Source organism: Liolophura sinensis, chromosome 12 (assembly GCF_032854445.1).
Source record: "Liolophura sinensis isolate JHLJ2023 chromosome 12, CUHK_Ljap_v2, whole genome shotgun sequence".
Lineage (NCBI taxonomy): Eukaryota > Metazoa > Mollusca > Polyplacophora > Chitonida > Chitonidae > Liolophura > Liolophura sinensis.
In genome coordinates, this window is record NC_088306.1 from 25,646,925 (window position 1) to 25,670,841 (window position 23,917).

General features: G+C 37.4%; 2 protein-coding genes across 3 annotated transcripts in view; one reads left to right on the forward strand and one right to left on the reverse strand.

The window, feature by feature from the left end:
* The first annotated feature begins 1,911 nt into the window (after positions 1-1,911).
* Positions 1,912-23,917, forward strand: part of LOC135479354 (cell division cycle protein 16 homolog) — a 37,157-nt gene continuing 15,151 nt past the window's right edge. The window contains exons 1-4 of the mRNA XM_064759178.1: positions 1,912-1,995; positions 2,487-2,525; positions 5,297-5,428; positions 6,817-6,976. Coding sequence (XP_064615248.1) covers positions 5,339-5,428; positions 6,817-6,976 — 250 coding nt within the window. The 5' untranslated portion in view covers positions 1,912-1,995; positions 2,487-2,525; positions 5,297-5,338. The remainder of the gene's footprint in view (positions 1,996-2,486; positions 2,526-5,296; positions 5,429-6,816; positions 6,977-23,917) is intronic.
* LOC135479244 (complement C1q-like protein 4) lies at positions 10,167-20,894 on the reverse strand. 2 transcript variants are annotated; one of them, XM_064759049.1, is made up of 4 exons: positions 20,319-20,894; positions 18,407-18,965; positions 12,380-12,574; positions 10,167-11,336 (listed from the first exon to the last, which is right to left on the reverse strand). In XM_064759049.1, exons 2-4 carry the CDS (start codon positions 18,948-18,950, stop codon positions 11,032-11,034), a joined length of 1,044 nt encoding a protein of 347 aa, XP_064615119.1. In that variant the 5' UTR covers positions 18,951-18,965; positions 20,319-20,894; the 3' UTR covers positions 10,167-11,031. The 2 variants fall into 2 exon arrangements, with proteins under 2 accessions (XP_064615119.1, XP_064615117.1); XM_064759047.1 differs by lacking the exon at positions 20,319-20,894 and adding an exon at positions 20,053-20,290.

The following is a 23,917-nucleotide window of genomic DNA, read 5'->3' on the forward strand; positions in this document are numbered from 1 at the left end:
CTTGAATGCAACAACAACGCCATCTGATTTAGTTTAGTTTCATGTATGAATGACAGCTTTGAAGGGTGACTACATGTAGTTCTCACTGTGCTCAACATACATGTACTGATCTTGTCTGTAATCTATGTCCGTTTCTGCATCCGATGTGTGTGAGTTTAGTAAAAGCTTCTCCATTGTTGCTTCTCGTAGATGGTTTAGGATTTAACAACTATCAGATTTGGCAAAAGCAAGCAACCTTTTTTCCGATGTTTGTTACAGTGTCTCTCCATAACTTGAAATATACCAAAACTTGACTATAGTGGTACACAAGAGTCAGAACTCAACATAAGTACTGACACTGGAAAACCATGATGAAGGGATGATAAAAAATAAAGATTAGAGCTAACAACAATCAGTTAACCATACCATCCTTTAACAGTATGACATCTATTTGAAACCACGAACATCCGGGCATTTGCAGTTGTACTTACACCAACAGGCTTTTCTCTCGCAGAGACAAGAGTGAAAAAATAGTCTAAATAACCTGGGAGTTAATACAAAACTCTTCCTCATTGCCTCATTAATCCAAAACCAGATTTTGTTCACATTCACGATTTTTACATATGCTGTGCAGACTGTTGTGTTGTTTAACTTAATGTAATTTCCAGTTATCATTAAGTTCTCAGAATATTATCTTGGAGTGTTATTCATTTCCCATATACCTTCTCGTTATTTTTCACCGTGTCATCTGCTAGCTGATGCCACAAGTGATTTGCGAGTACAGTGCCAGGATGTGCGCTGTCTTGAGTATGAATAATGACAAATTGGTTTCTTGGTGACATTCGAAATTGACCTTAAGCGGCCTGTAGATATAAAATGCCAATAGTGATGTATTTTCATTTTTGTGTTTGTTATTATGTTTTTCTGCTTTCAGCATCACTATGATTCTGCTTTATTCTGGGCTGACAAATTGGTTACCTTATCAAGCGGTGAGGATAGGTGTATAACTTTTTTGCATGTTTACTGATTAATCAAATCTGTTTTCTCTTTTTACCAAGAAAAGACTCTTAACTGTACTATTTATAGTGTTAAAATGATTCTTAAGTTTGAAACTGTTATAATGCAACCCACTTTGTAAATTCTAGGAACTTTATCATCGATTTTGAATGATAACACGTGTAAAGATGAGACTGATATTTTGTGAAATATAATTATTTGGACTATTCTGGGAAAATAGCAAAAATATGACAGGATCAATTTTAGCCTCTTTAAATGATATAAATGTTTGAGTACTATGGCCTTTGGAATGAGCATGGCCATACCTTCATTCCTTTGGGACTAAAGATTTACACGTCAAGTTGCAGGCCATCATGAAACAGTTTAATATCTAGACTTCGTTTTTTCACATTGAATTCAATCTTAGTATAAGACTTTACCATGTACAGTGGTCGATCAAGTTTGAGTGTTAGACAATTCTTGATTTTGAATAAAAATGTGGGTGTTTTTGCCCTGTTTTGGATTTCCACAGTTTTCTGGGCTATTTTGAAGACAATTTGTCATAGAACCGAGGCATTAATTTTTGGGTTCAATTCACTGTACCTAGGGCAGTCATGACAATGAGCGTGTACATGCAGTTGAGGGAAGATGGGACATGCATCATGATTTGTGGTTGGCATTTGTTACGATTTGCAGAAATTCTATTTGAGCGAAAAAGTAAGATTAAGATGCATTAAGATCGCAGTATCTCTGTGGCTAATACCCTAAAATAGTAGGTCTAACTGGGGCTTGTGTTGAGTCTTGTGAGCATGGCATTTCAGTGAGGCAGCACTGTAAGTAAGTTGATGGTGATGCCATTGGGATGTTGTTGAAGGAATGTTGGAAATGATATCAAACTTTCCACTTTTTTAATTTTTCACAGAAGCAGTTGAAGACATCTATTGGTATGCCCAGACACTATTCTTGACCAAACAGTATCACAGAGCTTCTAATTTAATACGGTCCAAAAAACTGGACAAGGTAAGATGATGGTCAGTGTGAAGCACTTGTTATGTGTAACACTAAGCTTTAAGATCTAATTTAGAATGTTATAGGTTGTGTAGTAAAGGTCAGTCTGCACTTATCACATTTTGAAGGAGATTACTTTTTGGAAATTAGTCGTTGTGGGTCAAGTGTGTTGAATTTTTGAGGAACAAGTTACGGAAAATAGAACTTTCGTTTCATTATTTTAGGTGGTGCATTTTAGTTAAATTGAGCTTGATACTTGTCGTCTTGCATTTCCTGTATACCCTGTTGATGCAAATGTTCATTAGCGGTACTTGCATCATTCTGGGGGTTTGTCAAGTAACAGACAAGACAGTGTGGTTTTGTCTCGGCTTTACCTGGCCTCATACTCACATAAACCAAACTGTCATTGTGTAAAAGTGTTAAAGTTTTGTTGTGTGTGTCATTGAATGTGGAAAGACATACATGTACACACTTCAGTTAATGTGGATTTTTGATTTTTTCAGAGTTACATTTCGTGTCGTTATTTGGCTGCCAAATGTCATGTAAGTACTTCTAAGAGAGCAAATTTGTTACTCCCCTTACTTCAATGAATGCTTTAGGATGTAAAATGATCTTGTGGTTAATGTAGTTGGTCACACTCGCCTGAAAACAGCCTCTTTTTACCTCACAATAGCTTTTCTTCGTCTTATAAATTTTTCTACATCTGACGTGAAGAAAGGAAGCGAACAGATCATTGTTTGATTTACAGGAGTTTGCCAGAACTCATGAACCTCATGACATACGAAAATGAAACTACACCAGACAGTGATTGCAGTTTCTAGGTTACCTTCTATTTTTGATGTCCTGTGATATTTTCCTTTTATGCCTATTTTTATTACCGTACCTTCTCAATAATTTCAGACACATTTTTAGAAAATGTATACCATGATGTCTTGCCGGGCTGTTGTCTTAAGTCTTACCCTCTCTGTAGGGGATTACTAGTAGTTGATCAGTGACAGTAGTTCACATCAGTGAGCCTCATCAGCTTGACAAGACGGGGAGAAACACTGCCAGGTTTTGAAAAGATTTAACTTTTTGTGTTATTGGACGGCTGTTTTTTAATCATGCCAGTGTCGTTTAAAACTCTGCACACATTGGTTGACCTATATGTGCTACAAAAAACGTTTTCGGAATTTTTCGCTTGTAACATGTGGGTACAGTGCATTTGTAACATATGTATTGATTAGCTGTGTTTAAACGTCGGCCAATACAATCTCTGGTTGGATAGTCGTGACATTGTCCAAATACATGGAAATCTTGGCTTGGAATCTTATTAAGAACACCAATGTTAGTAGTTCGTGTCCATTCTTGGGACGTGGCCAGAGGCGCCTGGTGTTTGCTCCTGCTGATCAAGCCCTGTTTAAAAGCTTTAATTGCCACATTAAAAATGAAACCTGGTTCAACAGTTTTTTTCATAATCATTACGTACATTAGCCATTTTATGTACCGATGATTCGAGAAAGGTCATTAAAAATATATTATCAGTGGGATATGTACAAGCTGTGAATTTGTAGAGTATTTTAATCATTCTTTTTGTTGTGAGTTATCTGGTATTAATTAGTAAAACCAGTACCTGTAGCTGGTGTTGTGCATGGGATCTTGATTTTTGTAATCCACTTACACATTTGCATATTTTGTCTCACTCATGTTCAGCTGAGGAGTTTGTCAAGATACTTCTGTTTAATTGAAGTCGAAAAAAACTGAGTAAGGTTTCCAAGGAAAGGATTTTGAGGTAGTGGGCAATGTATTTACTAAGACCGTGCCACACTCTGCATCATTCGTAACTTTTGAGCATACCTTTAGAGTGATTGGTAGGTAAATACACATGGGAATTTGATAATTCTTCCCTTTAGACATTGAACAAATGATATGTATGGTAGTCTCTCACGTCCCAGATCTGCCAGATGAAATCTACATGGTTTGTATTCTTGTCGGGAACTGGGAAATCAGTACTTTCATCCTTTCAGTTGGATCTAACAACTTGAACATTGTTTTCTGAGCGAACTTTGTGTACATATTCCCTGTGAAATTACTGATACCATTCACAGCAAAACATACTTCTCAGAGCTCGATATTCTCTCAAGGTCGTCTGGTATGTATATCCGTGGGTTTTGAAGGCATTTGTGTGGTAAAGTTTAAAGGCCGGTTTAGCTAATTTAGTGACATATACACATGAACGTACATGTATGACTAACTTTTTCTTGAATTCCCGGGGTAATGTGTTGCAGACTATCTTTTTAAAATTAATCTAAAAAGAGACAATCATGTGAATATAAAGCCTAATGCACTGGGGTGTTGAATGCTTCCCTGTAAATAATGCCACACAACCGTTGACTTTAAATATTGGATAGCACAGTTTGTAGAACACAAGCCAGAAAACAGCATGGTATGGGTTTGGGGAAGGGAAATAGCGAAGATATATTCTCACTAGATTGGTGTTCCGGTTTCAATATTTTTATATTTTTCTGTCTTTTAAACAAGTGCTTATACTGAAAAATGATATTGTGAGTTGCTGTGTACAAGCTGTCAGGAAAGGCTGGCTTTATGGGCCAGCTGGCACGGCGATATCACCCACAGTGAGCGCTTCACAGGAGACTTCTCTGATATACTTACTTTCATTGCGTCTCAATTAGTGTCTCTAATTATTGAGAAGGTATGGTAACAGGAAGTGTGATTGGATCTTAAGTTTTCACTGACCATAGCCTATTCAGACGAACCAGACTGCAATGGCTGATAGACTTCATGTTAATTTTAATAAATTTTCAGCGCCAAAGGTAGAATTCTGTGACATTCATTGCCACACTTTGGAAAGTTTATCATTAACTTTGGCGCAATCACCCAGGAGGCCCCCACCAAAGCTGTCCCTGTGAGTTCATGTCCAGCACATTCTGGCTTCCTCTCTGGCTGTACTTGGGAAGGTCTGCCAGCATACTGCGGATAGTTGTGGGTTTCCCTGGGTACTGCCTGGTTTCTTCCATCCGTAATGCTGGTTGCTGTTGTATAAGTCATATATTCTTGAGTACAGCATAAAACACCAATCAGATAAATATGTAAGTAACTAACTTTGGCAATTTTTTTCTTAATTTTCACTTAATTTTCCTCCACGTGTAAAGATTGTCTGAAATGGTATAAGTGAAAAATTCTTGAGTGTGACGAAAAAAGAAGAAAAATTATGCATGCTTGGGATTTAATGTTGTACTTAACAATTATTCAGTCATATGACGACAAGAAAAAAAAACAAAAGTAGAGCATACATGTATGTATGTATTTGCAGTATGAGTGCAATGAATGGCAAGAGGCCCTGGACATACTGGACATGGTACAGAATGACAACATTCCCAACCCAGGCTCAGTGCTGGAGGAGTCTCTCAACATCACAGATGTGGACAGCGGTCTGCCTCTCATGGTAAGGGCTGATGGGTCACTCTGTATGGATGTAGACTGCAGTCTGCCTCTCATGGTAAGGGCTGATGGGTCACTCCGTATGGATGTGGACTGCGGTCTGCCTCTCGTCGTAAGGACTGATGGTCACTCTGTATGGATGTGGACAGCGGTCTGCTTCTCATGGTAAGGGCTGATGGGTCACTCCGTATGGATGTGGACTGCGGTCTGCCTCACATGGTAAGGGCTGATGGGTCACTCTCTATGGATGTAGACTGCGGTCTGTCTCACATGGTAAGGGCTGATGGATCACTCGGTATGGATTTAGACAGCGGTCTGCCTCACATGGTAACAGCGGAAGCACACAAATTCTGGAAATCTTCTCGGTCGACCATCTCTGATTTTCATGAAATTTTTATCTGCAGGTACTTCACTTATGTTAAATATGAAGGCAATGTTCTGACTGGTTTTATTGGCAGAGGCTCCACTTTTCATTCCAAGAAATTCAAAACTGAAGGAAAAGCAAAGTTCAGCTTACATACCTACTATTGACAACATAACTTATTTTCCAGTGCCTGTAGTTATCAAAGAATGCTCATGCAAAATTTCAACCATTTGTATAAAAGCAAGACTAAGATATTACTGTCTGAAAAAGCTAAAAAGCCAACTGCAAGAGAATACTTTAAAGAGCATCCTATAAACTGTTGGGAATATAAAAAGTACCTTTTTCATCATACATATGTAGGTACCTGCAGTTAACATTTAAAAAATTTCAGAGATGATCAACACAGGGCCTGTCAGTGGTTTCACACAGAATGACCCTAATAGGGAATGTTCGGGGATTCTGGTGGGCTAAAGGGAGGGTGAGGGTAAGGGTAAGGGTATGGTCTTTGCTCATTCAGGTTATAACCCCATCCCTTCATAGTTGAAATATAATCCAGAAGCTTTGCTTTACGTATTGTTTTCCAGTACAGTACATCAAGAATTTCCTGCTTCCATTCCTCTCAGGGCCATGTTGGCAATAAGTGTTAAACGATGCTCTTTCGTGTACTCTGTCATGAAGTTCACTGCTGATCACACTAGCCTTATACCCTCATGACATGTGTCAAATATTAAGATTTTCTGATAAGAAAGTAGTCCAACTTAACCAAAAGCTGCAGAGTGGTCCTGGAAGGTTGATGATACGATCAGAATTAATAAAAAGGGTGTCATTTAAAAAGCACAACACTTCAGATAAAATACAATCAGTGACATATTTTTGAGTATGGTGTGAAACAACAATCAGTCTGTAATGTTAAAAGACAAGTCTAGACCCAAAGTAGACCAATCTATCATTCTAATACTGTCCATTGTTTTGATATTAAGGATAGAAAGGTATTTCATATTAACTGATTTCTCTTATTTTGATTTCAGATGGAAAATTCTGTAAATCTTCTCCGTGGCAAAATTTACGAGGCAATGGACAACAGGAATCTGGCTGTGGAGTGTTTCAGAGAAGCACTGCGTCAGGATGTCTACTGTTTCGAGGCCTTTGATCTTTTAGTGAATCATCATATGTTGACAGCTCAGGAAGGTGAGTGGAGTTACGTCCCTTTACTTTGTTGAAACTCTTCTGCATGTTATGAAAAACAAAGCATTCAAGTCGACAATGGGCACTAACATTCAACACATTTTTTCATCATATGTGTGGGCTTCGTGAAATTATGCAGTTTTTGTGTTTAGGATTTCAATTTAGAACTCAAACTATCATGGACTCTGGTCGTAAAGGTGTGAGTAACAAATCTGGTATGTGATATATACATATATATATATATATATACATATATATATATATATATATATATATATATATAATATATGCCATCTGTTGTCAAGGAAAATTATGTAGTCGTAATCTTGAACATTACAGCAAAGGCAAGAAAAGGGAAAGCAAACCAAATCAGATCTGGTCAACCGTTTCAGGGGTATAATAAATAAAATAGTTTTATTAATGACTTTCAAATAAATAAATTTCCTCTGTAGTTGTATGTTGGAAGATCTGCTAGCATTGTGGTTGTGGTGATGGGGTTCCTCCCATCATAATGCTGGGCACCATTGTATAAATGAAATATTCTTGAGTATGGCTTTGTGGTTGTGGTGATGGGGTTCCTCCAGTCATAATGCTGGGCACCATTGTAGAAGTGAAATATTCTTGAGTATGGTTTTGTGGTGATGGGTTTCCTCCCATCATAATTCTGGGGGACATTGTATAAGTGAAATATTCTTGAGTATGGTATTGTGGCGGTGGTGATGGGGTTCCTCCCATCATAATGCTGGGCACCATTGTAGAAGTGAAATATTCTTGAGTATGGTTTTGTGGTGATGGGTTTCCTCCCATCATAATTCTGGGGGACATTGTATAAGTGAAATATTCTTGAGTATGGTTTTGTGGTGATGGGTTTCCTCCCATCATAATTCTGGGGGACATTGTATAAGTGAAATATTCTTGTATGGTATTGTGGCGGTGGTGATGGGGTTCCTCCCATCATAATGCTGGGCACCATTGTAGAAGTGAAATATTCTTGAGTATGGCTTTGTGGTTGTGGTGATAGGGTTCCTCCCATCATAATGCTGGGCACCATTGTATAAGTGAAATATTCTTGAGTATGGTTTTGTGGTGATGGGTTTCCTCACATCATAATGCTGGGCACCATTGTAGAAGTGAAATATTCTTGAGTATGGCTTTGTGGTGGTGGTGATGGGTTTCCTCCCATCATAATGCTGGGCACCATTGTAGAAGTGAAATATTCTTGAGTATGGCTTTGTGGTGGTGGTGATGGGTTTCCTCCCATTGTAATGCTGGGCACCATTGTATAAATGAAATATTCTTAAGTATGGCTTTGTGGTGGTGGTGGTGATGGGTTTCCTCCCATTGTAATGCTGGGCGACATTGTATAAGTGAAATATTCTTGAGTATGGCACTGTGGTGGGGTGATGGGTTTCCTCCCATCATAATTCTGGGGGACATTGTATAAGTGAAATATTCTTGAGTATGGTATTGTGGCAGTGGTGATGGGTTTCCTCACATCATAATGCTGGGCACCATTGTAGAAGTGAAATATTCTTGAGTATGGCTTTGTGGTGGTGGTGATGGGTTTCCTCCCATCATAATGCTGGGCTCCATGGTAGAAGTGAAATATTTTTGAGTATGGTATTGTGGTTGTGGTGATGGGTTTCATCCCATGATAATGCTGGGCGACATTGTATAAGTGAAATATTCTTGAGTATGGCTTAAACAAGCGATCAAATAATAAATAAATAAATAAAAACTAACAATGTAAATATATATTTTGAATTTTATTGACATGTGCTGGTTTTCATTTTTTATGGACAGTCACTGTTAGGAATTAGACTTAATAAACATAAGAAACATCTTAGGATGTATTTCATAATTTTTTTTTTTTCACTCCGTGTAAAATCCCTGGCAACATGTTGCCTGCTACAAGAACAAAAACAAGTTGCTGCATGAAAGTTTTATACTTTTGTGCTGCATAATTTGGGTAAATGTATATATGTGCATGTAAATACATATGTACCAGTACATAAAGAAATAAAGAAGGTTAAAAAAAGGTAAAGTTACATTGATGAGAATGGACTTGGTTAAGAACAAAAAAGTTCTCAAATTTGATTCAATGGTTGGTGTACATTTCATTGTTTATTTGTTCTTTCATTGTTATTTCTTGTACAGTTGACAATGTTGATGGTTTTAATAAGTGTATATTAGGCTAGCCCACATACATGGATAAGTAAAAAGAGTCATGTTTACCATATTCTGGTTGTTTCAATTAAGAGTTGTTTCATTAGTCATGAGTTACCTGCGGGCGAGAGGTATTGATGGATTATAGTGATGATTAAGGAATGATCAGCCAATGGATGTAAGCATTAAAAATTTATATAGTTTGAACTTTTCTTATTTGATAATAGCTATTTGTGTTTACATGTAGCTTTGAGGTGTTAAAGAATTGTTGAAAGATGGGAATAAAAGAATTCAAGGGTTTTAGACATTTTGTAAAAGTGACTAATCAAATATGGGAATTTTCCTCCGGTGGGGTGATTTCAGAATTTTATGGTTAAAGGTTGAAAAGTAAAAGCAACTGATTTCAGCAGAAGAGGTAATTGCTCATGGGTTTTTTTTTTTTTTTTTGAAAATTCACACTTTTTTCCGACTGCGAATGGACACGATCATACATTGCTTGTCTTCTGGTGCACTGCAGACAGGTACTGGCATATTGCTTGAAAATTCTTCTAAAATCTGTCCACATAGATGTGCGATGTGTACCATGTGCGTTCTGACGAAAAAAATCAGACGATTTTTACTTCTATAGTAGTGTTACTTGTGCAGAAATCATTTCAGTAAATTTATGTCATTTATTTACCTGATATTTCGTTATTAAGTAACATTTACTATTACCTTGATTACCTCATGCTTCTTATGTGTTTTCACAGGTGGCTGAAAATGGTTTATTATTATTGTTATTAGAAAGATATGCAAATGGGTCCTGAAAATAAAAGATTACTGTACTCTATAGGTGGTTTACAATGACAGCCATCTTTGATGTAAGATTGAGTATTGCTGACTGAGTGTCTGTTGTTAGCGGTGTCATAAGCTGGGCAGAGGCCCTTGGCTGGTAAGGGCATACATGGGCAGTGTAAACTAACTTACATCAAAGATGGCTGCCATTGCAAACCTTCTATTTTACTGAATGTTTTCAAGTGATTAAGGTAATGTACATGAAGTATACGAATTGAAGCTTCTAAATGGCCTGCCACACCACTAGCTCGCCACTAGCACATCACTAACTCACCACCAGCTCACCACTAGCACTCCCTCACTAAGACCCTTGCATTTCACTTGACTGGAGCCAAAGTCTTACCACAAGCGCCCCATCAGTAAGCTTCTTACTGACTTCATCTGTCGAGGGAGAAGTCACTGAAGTCGAAGTCTAACTAGCATACATTTAGCAGGCTTCTTGCATTCCAGTACAAGCCTTGAAAACAATCAGAAGGACAATGTCCTACACCAAATAGTATTTTGACAGTGACAAAAAAACTGTCATATAAGCAACATTGTACCTTCTCAATTAACTGGGTGGCTGAGAATTTTGCCAGTTACGTCTTGCATCAAGTTAAAAATTATTTTGAAGATTGCGCTATACTTTTTCAGCCTCCCTCTGCTGAGAGTTTAGGAGTTATACTGTGGAAAGTTGGTGACCTTCCAACTGAAATGTTCCATAACCATTCCACAAGAACACTTCTGACTGGCTAGTGCCTCTCTACTGGCTGTTCTGAACAGGGCTTCTAGCCTGGGTGGTACTGCAAAATCTGTACCTTATTGGGTTATTCATGAATGCCTGTGATATTGCTTACAGGTTATACTGGACAATTTTTTGGGCTTCACCAAGATTTTACAAATGTGTATAGAAGATTTTGTTAAAATAAGCCTAACCTGCTAAAGTAAACACTGCCTGTACATGTATGTAAAACCACAAAATTAGTTAGGAACTACTCCAGTCAAAATTTCATCAGATCAAGGTTTTTACTAAAACATCCATAGTTTTCATTTTGCAAAATCTTACAGCTGCGTTTCCCTCACTCTGGGTAGAGTAGGTAGCCTGTGAAGGTGGTATGATGGCCCGATTCACCGTACACGTAGTAAATCCCGGGGCTTAGAACCAGCGTAACCATGTCGCCCTTCTCTAGCTTGAGAACCGCAGAGTTACTGACCCCTGTGTAACCGCCAGTCTCTCGCGAGTGGACGGAGTTGATCACTTTGACGTTGTGTTTTAGCGAGACTTCCGTCGGCTTGCTGTGTTGACCAAGGATGTGGTATGTGAAGTAGTATGCTCCGGGTACTGGTGCCACGAATTCTCCGTTCTCGGTGTTGTAACTGTTACCTGTGCGTAGGAGGGATGGGAAACAAAACTTGCATTACATTATAGCTGGATTTTGAAATGTGACAGTGTGTTTGAGTGTGATTTAAGTGTGTTTGAATTTTTCAGTGTGAAAATGATTAACACCCCACTTTTGATGCATTGTTAAAACTGATGCAACAACAACGACCATGCTTACAAACTTTAGAATGATTTCATTGGAATGATTTGTTATTTACTATGGCAACACAACAGATGTAGAGTTATAGCACTTTGAGTTTTGTGTTTTATGTGTGAGCGGACAGTAAAAAATCCAAGACTGGAATGAAAATAGAACTGAAAATCTATGTTTTACTTTGTGTAATCTTTTTGTGATTTTCCTATTTTTCAAGGTTTTCTGATCTTGTAAATATGTCTTCAAGAGGAGTATTTGCTGGTAGAGCTCACATTTCCCCTAAATTACATGTAGATGATTTGTGAGTTTCATTCTATTTTCACACTCTCCTCAGACACTGAAGAAAGCTTCATTCAAAAATATAACTTTCCTTACTTAGTGGAAAATGTTCTTGAAGATGAGAAACATTTTGTGGTGTTCGAATACTTTGTGTTGGACAAAAAAATTGTAATACATGAAACCAGTGTAGTATAACGTCGGATGCAGTTAGAAAACATAAAGTCATATCATTTTGTGGACTAAAATGTATTACTCAGCTAGGGACACATACAGACTTCACAGAAGTTATGAATAATTTTTCCTCTCTGGCCATACATGGGAAGGTCTTCCAGCACCGTGCGGATGGGCGTGGGTTTCCTCCGGGCTCTATCGGGTTTCCTCCCACCAATAAAGCTGGCTGTCGTCATATAAGTGAAATATTAAAAATATCAAGTACAGCTTTAAACACCAAGCAAATAAATAAATAAATAGTTTGGCAAATTTGTGCTTATATACACGCTCACCATAAGAGATTTCAGATAATAGTCAACGAATAGAAATTTGCTTTCATGACAAAATTAATTTGCATTCTACAAAATAGATCATATTATAAGACTGAGTGTGATACACAAACCTATATTTGTGACAACTTCTTCAAACTTTAACACCTGGGCAGCGTCTGTTGGACCTATGCTTTTGGTCAGAGCGACAGAGAATGCCACTCTTAAAGCCTCCGGCTCTTCCTTTGAGCTGTCGATGACCTCGTCTTGTTGGATGTCTTTCACTCGGGCCTGGCGTAATTCTTCTATCCGTCTTCCTACAGGGTCAACTGACAAAACAGATAGAGACTTTTTTATTTATTCAGACATGTCAGTTTTCCAAGAATTCTTGAAATTCCAATTTTTTTCCTAATTCGGTTTGCAGCAACAACAAAAGTGTCTATGGGGAACATTTTGAAGATTATGAACTAGAATAACTGACCCACAGACGTTTTACAACCTCAGTATTCTGCTGCAACTACTCTTATTTGTGGTAATACTGGTTTTTACCGATGGTGTATGTAATAATTGCGTTTTGTATTAGGTGACGAAAACTGAAACCTTTGTGCTAGCAGCTTTAGTGTGACAAACAAAAATCAGATTTTTTTTCTTTTTGTGGATCCTGATCTCATCCCTGTGTATTTTTGGGTTCTTTTATGCTGCCATATATGAGTGAATGAATGTTTCAGGTTTAACGTTTTGACTCATGATATATGTTTACCCAAAGGACATTTTTCCAGCGTTCACAAAGTACGTGCTTTTATCAGAACATCCTGGTGATTTAGTTGTCATTTTGAGTTAAAAGTTGTGTGAGGTATTTGTCAGAGGAGCATGTTTTTAATTTTTGATTCAGGCTAAAGGCTTAATAAACTGATATAAGAGCAGTATTCTTGAAAGGGTTAAGGTAAAGACGTGCATTAATACTCTAGACTTTAAATGACATTTTACTACATGTTTTTAGCATATCTACTGCTTGCATTCACAGGTGTTTGTGCAGCTGGTTATCTGCCAGTTACCTGCAATACTCTGATGTGCTCAGGACTTAAACAACCCACAAAATCCTAGACTGGTTGCCCTAGTACAAGTGAAACATTTTTGAGCTCCGATGAAGTAAACAAATAAACAAAATTCTAGATATAATCCATTTGGCATCACTTTCTAAGAGCTTTTTTCTTACCTTTTTTTCCTGACTTTTTATTGCCCCAAACCCTAAGATTTTCATCTTGGTATTAAAGTGATATTAATTTCCACATGTATAGAATACAAGATACCTCTGGTATTTTTAGAGAACTCCTCTTTTTAGATGTTTTTCACAGCTACTGCTATTAAAAGATGCTGAGAAGGCGACAGGCGCTCAGTCAGGTGTGACTGGCACCTTGTTTTGTGTCAGACATAGGACAGATGGGAGATAAGATTGGTTAGAGTCTGGTAGTCTGGCTAATATACTATCCAGTCATGTTGAAATACTTTTTGCTGTGATACAACATTGATAATTTTTGGAAGACATACAGATATTAGGCCTGCACATAAGGCACAGAATTGTTTCAAAATTGACAGGCAGTAAAATTCAGATTATCTATTTAGGCTATAAAAGAATTCAGAATATATAGATGGAAATGTGAAGTGTGATATAATGATTTAAATATCATTGTAATTATTTTATCATTTTGTGTGTGCATTTAGTGTAAGAATATGATTTTAATTTTCAGCTGAAGTTTGGTATGTACATGTAGAAATGCATTTATAGAAGCAGGAAAAGTCCTTAAAATAGTTCTCTTGATGCCAGCAATTCAGCTTTTCAGATAAGAAATTAATCAAACTTTATTAAAAATTCTTCAGTGGCCTAATAAGGCGGATTGATCCATGAGAATGAAACAAAATGTGTCCTGGGAAAAATACTAAACCAGAGAGGGTTGAAGTACAGTATTTACTGTAGGTTTTCAGTGCAGCTTGGCTTGTAGGTGTAAAGCTTTAGCTGTAGGTAATTGATAGGTTGGTGGATGGAGATGTAAACATTTGGCAACAGTTCAACCTGGTTCTCAGCAATGTTTCCCCAGTGTGCCTGAGATATTCTGGGGGTAAACCTGGCTAGATTTTAGCCTCTGAGTTGAGCTGGATTGATATTTATTCTTATGCACAGCTAAAATCTCTGATTTTAACATCTGACACTGTTTTTGTTGGTATGATGTCAAAGTTGGCGTGAAAATATTGGAAGACACTAAAAAATTCATACATTGCACTGAAACACGTGTAGATGTGTGCAATAAGCGGACTTATTTTATACTGATTTCTCTTTATGTTTGTTTTTATTGTCTGTTATGTATGGGATCCACTTGTTTCTGTTTTAGTGGCTAGTTTAACACTTAAAGGCATAACATGCACAACCGGGATACATTCCTTCAGTTTTTAATAGAAAAAAGATGTGTTATACATGTTCAGAACTGCTATCTTCAGAAAAAGATTTTGTAACATGCCATGTGTCACCATTTACAATGGTCGGTATTTATTTTAAATAAATCCCAGCCAGGTTGTATTCATTGTAAGTCACAAGTAAAGAGAATAAAAGAATAAATAAAAGAAAAATGGGGCATTGAAATCATCTAAATGTAAAAATAAATACACTTTAAAGTTTACCTGTGCATATGCTTGTTTGTGCGTCAAAAACAAAGTTAATCTTCAAAGCCATTTCTTTATTGCCCAACTCAAGCCAGCAGGAGATCCAGTATCATCATTCCATTTAGGAAACCGGTTTATTCAAATTGTGAACTGGATTTGTGTGTGGCATTTATTTATAATGAATGTGTTATCGTTTCCAAAGAATCCGTAAAGTCTCTGTCAAAATATAACGTACAGAAGACAGCAGCCTATGTATGTCTCCTGTGCTTTTCGGGCAAACCTTAATTTATGAACTTCAGGATCTCTAACTGATCGTCTACTTTATATTTTATGAAAAGTATGTATTCATTTCCAAAGCAAAATTGAAAGAGTTGAAAATTTGATCTCTGCGTTAAATATTTATAACACTTAAGCATATTTTCCGTCAGATGCATGTGATAAAAAAAGCTGAAAACAGTAGTGAACATTTTAGAACTTGAGGCCAGTTTGGCTTTCTGTCAATATACAGCAAACCTGAATCCCAAGATTATGGAAATGTAGAAACATTCTAATATCTAAGTTTGTAATACATTCTCCACGTTTGAAGTTAAAAGGTTCCCTTCTGATGATCATAATTGCTTTTATAGTTTATTTGTACAACTTTAGTTTGGCATTAAACAAGTCAAATAAATATATACCGTATGTCACAAAAAGTTTAGCGGGTTAAGATGTCTTCTTCAGAAGCACATAAAGGCCGTGAAATGATACTTTTGATGCTTACACTTGAAGTTTTCCTGATAAGAAATTAATCAGACTTAACAAACAACTTTTAAGTGATCCTATAAGGTGGATGAATCCATCAAAATCAAGTAAAATATGTCAAAATATGGAAAATGGTAAACGTTTTGATGAAACACAGTATGCCTAGCTTGTCTTTCAGCCAGAATCCCCATTTTAAGTTCACCTTTCTTTACACACAACTTGAAAATGCTTTATGGTTTTCTTAATAACAACAATACAATTACAATTTAATAGCACTAAAAGTTTTGTTAATGAATTGTTGTGAATATCAACTCTCATTTTTTGCAGAGTCTTCTTTGGAAGATGTACGGTGATTTAGGTTTATTTTCCTTAGTTCTTCTTGAGGCCTGAAATAAGTTTATTTTCCTTAGTCCTTATCTAGTCTTCTAATTAGTGGGGTTCCTTGGGTTACACAACATGGCCTGTTCCTGTGTAAACAGCTATGTGATACCGGTTTGCTTACTAAATGTATGTTAAGAGCTATTTTCAGGTGATATTCTTTATTATGATTTATGATATGTGTACTATTTATCATTTTTACAGTCACGAGTTTTAACAAATAAATAATGTAGGATAAATTAAAATTCAGCTTAAGTATACGAGAATCTCTGTTCATATTGGAATCCATCTACGATACATGTAGCTAATACAGTGAGACTTTCTGAAGGATATGTGTATAGCACTGCCTTTATAATGAAGCAAATTCCAGGTTTCAAGCACCCATATTTCGTATAAATCTGTCACATTTATATTAGTCCATAAGTCTGTTACATCATCCCTTCACATTGGGTATCATCAAGCATAGAATTATATCCTGTATAAATCCGCTCTCCAGCATTCCTGGATTTAGACGTTTACCGTATGTTTATAGCTAGTTCACATATACCGTGTTTCACTTGAAGTTTACCGTATGTTTATAGCTAGTTCACATATACCGTGTTTCACTTGAAGTTTACCGTATGTTTATAGCTAGTTCACATATACCGTGTTTCACTTGAAGTTTATGTCTAAAATTGCACCTTCAGAATCACATGAAGACGTTAAATATAATCTTTTGATGCCAACACTTCAGATAAGATGTTAATCAAACAAAAACCTCTCTAGTGGCCCTGTAAGGGAAATGAATCGGTAAGAATCCAGCAGGATGTGTCAGTCGGAAAATGTTATTAAACCTTAGGTGAAATATGGCAACACCCTGTCACCATTTACAGATATTTCATGTTGTTCGTGCTGACCATGCAATGAAATAATTAAACTCAAGTGTGCAATATATTTCACTTCACATATTGGGGAATGATCTTGAGTTATAACCATGTGACAAAATTACACATGTACTTGTGTAAATATGTGTATATTTCCTTTGATGTTATTAGCATCATTAAAATCATGGTCTAGTAAACTTGCAACATTTCAAAAATGCATGTAAATGTACAAGAAAGATGGAAACAGCTCCATTCAGTGTCATGGTGTAAATAGGGCCGTAGATCTGATGGAAAAATTTGTTTTTTTCTGTCTTTTAAATTTCCATACCTCTTGTGTTTTGATGTCTATATGAGCTTTTCTACAAGGCTTAGCCGCATTCACAGATGAATTATCTTACTGTCGACATTTAAAGGCAGCCAGGTTTGTACGAAATGAAACAAGGAATTTATTTTCCATCCTTTTGGTAACTGGATGTTTAGCGACTACAGATTGGGGTAGGGTGTTGTCAAGATGTAGGTCACACAGAAAGGATTGCTGTGAATGTTGTGGTTTTAGGCAACGTATTTGTGGCTCTCATATGGGTTAATGATTGGGCGTAACTGTCACCATTCGTGTTTGTTGGGAAATCGTGGGTGGACTTTGGAATGGCACTTATCCTAAATGCCCGAGACAAACTGCCCATTTTTCCTAAATCTGAGAGTTCTATTGATTTTAGAAAGGTGTTGTGAGGTTGTTTGGAATATGGGATGATATTTTACTGGAAAATTGTAAGTTTCAGGACCAAAAATAATATTTTGTGACAATTATTTACCTCTCTGAATGCACTTCTGTGGCCAAGATTTAAGGTCATTTTAGGGCATTGTAGTGTTGAAACCAAAAATGAAGAAGGTTGTGGTAGCAGGAACAATTTTGGACCAGGCCTACTTATATGTAGGCCTGTATTTTTTGGGAATCTAAAGACTAGATTTTATAGATTTACTTTATGTGAAGGTTATTCCAGAGATTGGTTATTAAAGAATTCCCTTCTGAAGACTTGATCTACTTTTCAGATTAATTTTCTAGGTGATTATGGTATTACAAATTCACATTTCACGAAAGAAAAAAAATATCCATGAGTAAAAGGTTTAATATGTTTGATGTATATTCATGTGTTATGCTATAGATCCACCAGTTTTTCCAAGGCTGTACAGTCGCCAAGCACTTTGTTTATTAGTTTGGTATTAGTTGCAATTATTTGTAAAAAAAACAGTTGATTGGGTTGCTGCAATTGACACATGCTGCTGTATATTATTACGCACAATTTTATTGTTAATTTTAAGTTGTTAAAGATCCCGGTATGAGAATCAAAAGCTAATATTTACATTACAGATTGCAAGTTGCCTCATCTTCATAATTTATTATTAATTTTTTTTTGTTGAAACTGAACACAAAATTTCTTATTGCCCTTCAGTTAGATGGATTGTGACTTGATTGTGTCAGCATTTGTGTTTAAGGTGAACACCTTATTTGGTCCGTGAACTCACCCCTGTAAGGTGGGCCAGGCGGCCCTGGAGGCCCAGGTGGGCCACGGAATCCTCTCAGCCCACTAAGCCCCATAATCCCTCGGTCTCCCTTCTCCCCCTTTGCGCCCCTTAAGGCTCCATAACTTCCTCCGCTTAAATCGCCCTTCAAGGTTTGCGCCGTGACCGCAATGTTCAGCGTGCGTTCAGGTGTGACTGCATCGCCTTCTTTGACATTGTAGATTTCCGAATCCTCGCGCTCGGGGCATGCTCCGCAGCCGACGCCTGGTTCACCCTTTTCTCCTTTGATTGGCTGGAAAGGGTTTGGAATTTGACCCTGGTTGAGTGGTAAATGTGGCATGGCATACATCAGGGGCATGAACATGTTTGGCATCTGGGTGTACTTCTGATATCCATTCATGTCTCCACCATGATTGGGCGCAGCAGTGTTTCCGGGCGAATCTTCACTTTTCGGGCAGTCACATGTTACCTTGTCTACTACATCTGCCCACGTCACTGTTAACAGTGTTAATATCGCTAAAATTGTTTTAGACTGCTTCATCTTCATTGAATTTCTTCTGCCCTGCAGATTAAAATAGAAAATATTCAATGACTATAATTATAAACCAGGAATTTTTCATTCCCATGACTTTTTCTTCTTAAAAATGAAATTAAGTTTGTTTAAATTACGTAAATTGTGTTGTGTCAGGTGGACTTCGCTTATTTCGAATGGAACCACCTGTTTTTATGGGGATTTGTGAATTTCATGGTTGCAATACTAGTGGAAGTGAATAATCATGTATTCAATCATTCGCTGTTCGTGGAGCCTTAGTAATAGTAACCAGTCAAGAACACATTAAACCTCGTTGAAGACCACCTAATTGTCTTCCACGAGTTTGTGTGCATATCTGTATGTCACACTGGCGGAAAGTTTGTGAATAGTTTGCCAAAGATCTCTGGTGTTACTCTGGGGCCAACTGGCTGTCACCATGTAAACAACAATCAAATAAATAAAGCAATCAAAGCATAAGAATGAAATTTTGAATTATTTTTAGATTAACTAGAATACTTGGAATAAGTGGGACTTTTATGTTTTATTGACATGTACATGTACTTGACAAGTGTTCATGACTTCTTTAGAAAAAGGAAAACAAATATCACTCATAGGACAGCGGTCAGTTTCATGGGTGGAGGAAACTGAGCAGTCCACAGTATGTACAGGCAGTATGCTTGTTACGTAAAAATCTTGTCAATTAAAGCTGCAGCTGAAGCAGCCAGAGCTGGATTTGAACTTGCGATCTCATTGGTCAAGGGCCTGACAGTCACAGCTACAATTACAGTGTGTCTGTTCCATACATGTCATGTAATGACGTCTCTCCCAGTGTCTGCCCATAATTACACCATTCGTTGCATACATATCTAGTACATGAGAAAGTTTTGAAAAGTTTTAAAATAAACAGTACCTCCATATCAAACTATTTATTAAACTTGTAAACAAAGTTATGTACTTACCTTTGATATTATTGCATACATTTCTAATACACGTGCAACTTTTGAAAGAGCATCTTGCTCGCCATGTGTAAATACATTATAAGTATTTAAAAAGTAGCTGTGTATCAAACTAATTATTATATACTTTAATAATGAACAAAGTTCCCTACCATACTTACCGGTATATTAAAGTACACTTGTCAACCTGTGGGTTTCCACTCTTTGATAGCCAGGAATGTAAGTAATACAGTATATATACTGCTTTTGCTAAGGTGACTTTCCTAACCTACATGGGGGCCTAAGCTAGCACTTTGTGTTTTCCCCACCCTCAGCAGTATGAAACTGTGTCAGCCTCCAGGTACATGGACTGGTCCTTACCCAGACATACCACATATACTACAAGTAGGCTGGGGTAGTGTTTGGTACTGATGGAGAGATGCCAAACCTTTTGTGCCTGTGATTTGCTGTACCCTGGGAACAAGGTTCTTCAGGCTGGCTGGCTTGCTTGGCTTGAGATTCTTATGCTGTACCTTGGGAACAAGGTGTTCAGGCTGACTGGCTGTCTTGACGGGCTACTTTCAGATTCTTCGCTCACGGACAAACTTGCTTGTCAGACCCAGGCATGATGCACTAGCTGTATGACTTTCTTCACACTTCTGAGCCTAGATCGGCGGTTATAAGTTTGAAATTGAATTCCAGGTAGCCTTTCATGTGTAGAGTATCCAAATCGGCCTTCAGAGAACTGAAGGGTGTCCAAAAGACCTTTTCATATCCCAAGACTGAGCATATAAAGGTATCCAAACTGACCTTTTGTAACTCTTTCCCTGTAGTAGGGTATCCAAGGTACTCTTGGTATATCGAACACTGTGTCCAGATTGGCTTTTTGGTGAAGCCTTTGATGTACAGCAAGGTAACAATGGTCTTCTAACCTCTCAGTACACCATGGCATAAAAAATATGCTTTTGTTTTATGCATAAAAGTCTTTCAGGGTTTCAAATTACAGAGACAGAAGCATTGTAACTGGAGCCAATTAGTAGCACTACTCTCTGAGCAGAACATGTGATCCAAATTGTGGTTAGCTGGAAGTCGGGTTTTGTCCAACTTGTCCTAAATAATTGTGCAGAAGAGAAACAAGCTTGTCATATACTTCCTTGCACACATCGCAGTATTTACGAAATCCTGCCCTCAGATTTCCTGTGGCCACCATCACAAATCTGCTGGACAGGAAACCTCTAATTCAGTCACAGTACAAGCACACACCTTGCTAAAGGGAATGATTTTTTTTCTTTCTTATGATTAACATATGTTCCCTAGCTGTTCCCTCCCTGTTTTCCTTAGAATAAAAAATGTACATTGTATTTGTGAAACACATGGCCCAAAGTTCAGTCCTCTTTTATAGGCTTGTTTAGCCATACAGTGTGGGTGTTCTGCTTTTACCATGTTTACAGGTGTAAAATATCAGTGGTCAGTGATGGAAAAAAATTATATGTCCTCGGAAGTGATTTTCAGGGGGCTGAAAGGTCACTAGTGGTCGGATGTTGTTAATTTTCTATGTCGTGCAGACTTTAGGTACCCCCCTGAGTAGCTTTTAAGACCCTACATGTACACTGTAATTCAGTTTCTCTCTGGTCAGAATCTTGGGGAGGCAGTGGGGGGCTTGGGGGATAGGGAGATGGGAATTGTGCCCCTGGCCTAGGCCATGTGTGAATTTTTTTGGGGAGGGGGGGGCAAAAACATATACACATGGATGTGAATGGCATTTTATCTGAACTGTAGATTTCCTAGAAAGAGGAGAGAAAATAGAAGAGAGAGATATTCTTTGTCCAGGCTGAAGTCGTGTTTTGGTGGTGTATTATTGTCACTAAGGGGCCTCCGTGGCTCAGTTGGTTAGCGCGCTAGTGCAGCGTAATGACCCGCAAGTCTCTCAACAATACTGTAACTGTGAGTTCAAGTCTAGCTCATGCTGGCTTCCTCTCCGGCAGTAAGTGGGAAGGTGTGTCCGCAACCTGCAGATGGTCGTGGGTTTTCCCCGGGATCTGCCCGGTTTCCTCCCACCATAATGCTGGCTGTCATTGTATAAGTGAAATATTCTTGAGTACGGCATAAAACACCAATCAAATAAATAAATAAATAAAATATTTTCACTAAATTAGAGAAGAAATTCATTTTGACAATCTCAGTATTTCGACTTTAATTAAGTCATCCTCAGGAGAATTGTGCCAAGTGAGGCACATTTTAGCTATATAAACATGCATACAGTAAGCTTCCAGAAAAGCATAATTAAAATAATGTCTAAATAACATACCCTAATTCTTCTAAAATTTGGGACAGATATTAGTAGTGTTGAATTAAGAATATTTCATTTCTTTACCAGCCTTTTGGAAAAGTAGAGATATGAGTATGTTGTTCATTAGATGGTCTGACCATGTGAGAAAAAAAAACTCTATATTCCGGTTAGAGTTACATATATACATATTGGCTAAAATGAGCAGACCTGGTGTCCCAAATTTTAGAAGAAATAAAGTAAGCGTGGTAATGAGCATCTATGATAAGATCGTCAAAATGTATTTCTCCGGAGTTACCTCTGCTTTTTTATTATGCTAAGCTGTTCATTGGATCAACTAGATAAAATTTATAAAATATTTTCATGGCATTACAATATGCACTGATAAACATTGCTTCAGCGAAGTTGTATTAGCATTGATATTTTTTACATACTACATAAGTAATGTAAATGTAAAGACTTTATTGTGATTTTTGGTCATTATCTTCTGATGAAATGTCCAGTAATAATAAAGTCTTTTGGTATTACGCTTCTTTTTTTTTATGATCTGTTTAGTGATAGTTATTATGGATGATCATTTATTAGGGTCATTATTTAATCTCTGGTCATAAAAATGAAATGCAAGGAAATGAAATATTCCCATGTGAAAACCAAAGTGTAATAATATATGGTTGTCATGTAAATTGTTCTCACCAGAACACCTGGTACCCCTCAGAAAGAAGACAATCGTAAGACCCATTTTATGCATTGGACCAACTCAGATAACCTTAGTTCATTATTATATAACTGGAGCAATATGGGTCTTACCACTTGTTCCAAAGGGGTATTTACAAAAATGTCTGACTCCTAGTGTTAGACTCAAATATTAAGTAGAGAATTTAGTTGGGAATTCATATATTGACATTTTACTGTAGCTTGATAAAATATATGTATCAGATAAAATATTGTTTTCCACTGCCCATCTGTGATGTTTTTAGAAGGTTTACGGTAACCCCCTACCCCTTACTGAGTGAGGAAGGCTTCTGGGTTGATTGTTTTACACAGGCTGTTTACATTATCATGTTGATCATTGAGCTATTCTGAGATTTACCAAGACCTGTTGGCAGTGTGGGAGAACTACCTTAAACTTCCTAAAAATAATTGGATCAGCAATTACCTGATAGAGGTCAAATATAAAGGCTGGAAGAGACTTTCAGATTTTCTCTAATAATCCAGTTTAAAGGATCCCAGTAGTAATTAGCCTGGTGTACTCTGACCTCTTTCTACAGTGTTATATATAGATGTAAGTTTATTTATTTATTTGATCATTGTTTAACTTCATACAGAAGAATTTTTGACTTACTACACTGGTGGTCAGTATTGCGAGTGTGTGGTGGAAACCAGAGTACTGGGATAAACCACCGACCTCTGACAAGTTACTGACAACCTTCCCAAGGCTCATTGACGGTTAGACTGCGTAAATCTAGGCCCACAAACAGTGAGAGCTAAAATAAGAGCGCTTTAACCACAGACTGCCCTCATAAATTTATAACTGCAGGAAGGTGTCAAAGCTCATTTTCCATCTGGTGATGTTCTTCCTTCATCTGGTGAAGTTCTTCCTTCTTCCATCGGGTGGAGTTCTTCCTTTCTCCATCTGGTGATGTTCTTCCTCCATCTTGTGATGTTCTTCCTTCCTCCATTTGGTGAAGTTCATTTTTCCTCCACCTGGTGATGGCCTTCCTCCATCTGGTGAAGTTCTTCCTTCCTCCATCTGTTGATGT

Excerpts from the sequence above, each read along its gene's own strand:
- LOC135479244 (XM_064759049.1), bottom strand. The coding sequence starts at position 18,950 with ATGAAGATGAAGCAGTCTAAAACAATTTTAGCGATATTAACACTGTTA. Across the intron at positions 12,575-18,406 it reads GCCTGGCCCACCTTACAGGG|TTGACCCTGTAGGAAGACGG; the intron begins GTGAGTTCACGG and ends CTGTTTTGTCAG. Across the intron at positions 11,337-12,379 it reads AGAAGTTGTCACAAATATAG|GTAACAGTTACAACACCGAG; the intron begins GTTTGTGTATCA and ends TCCTACGCACAG.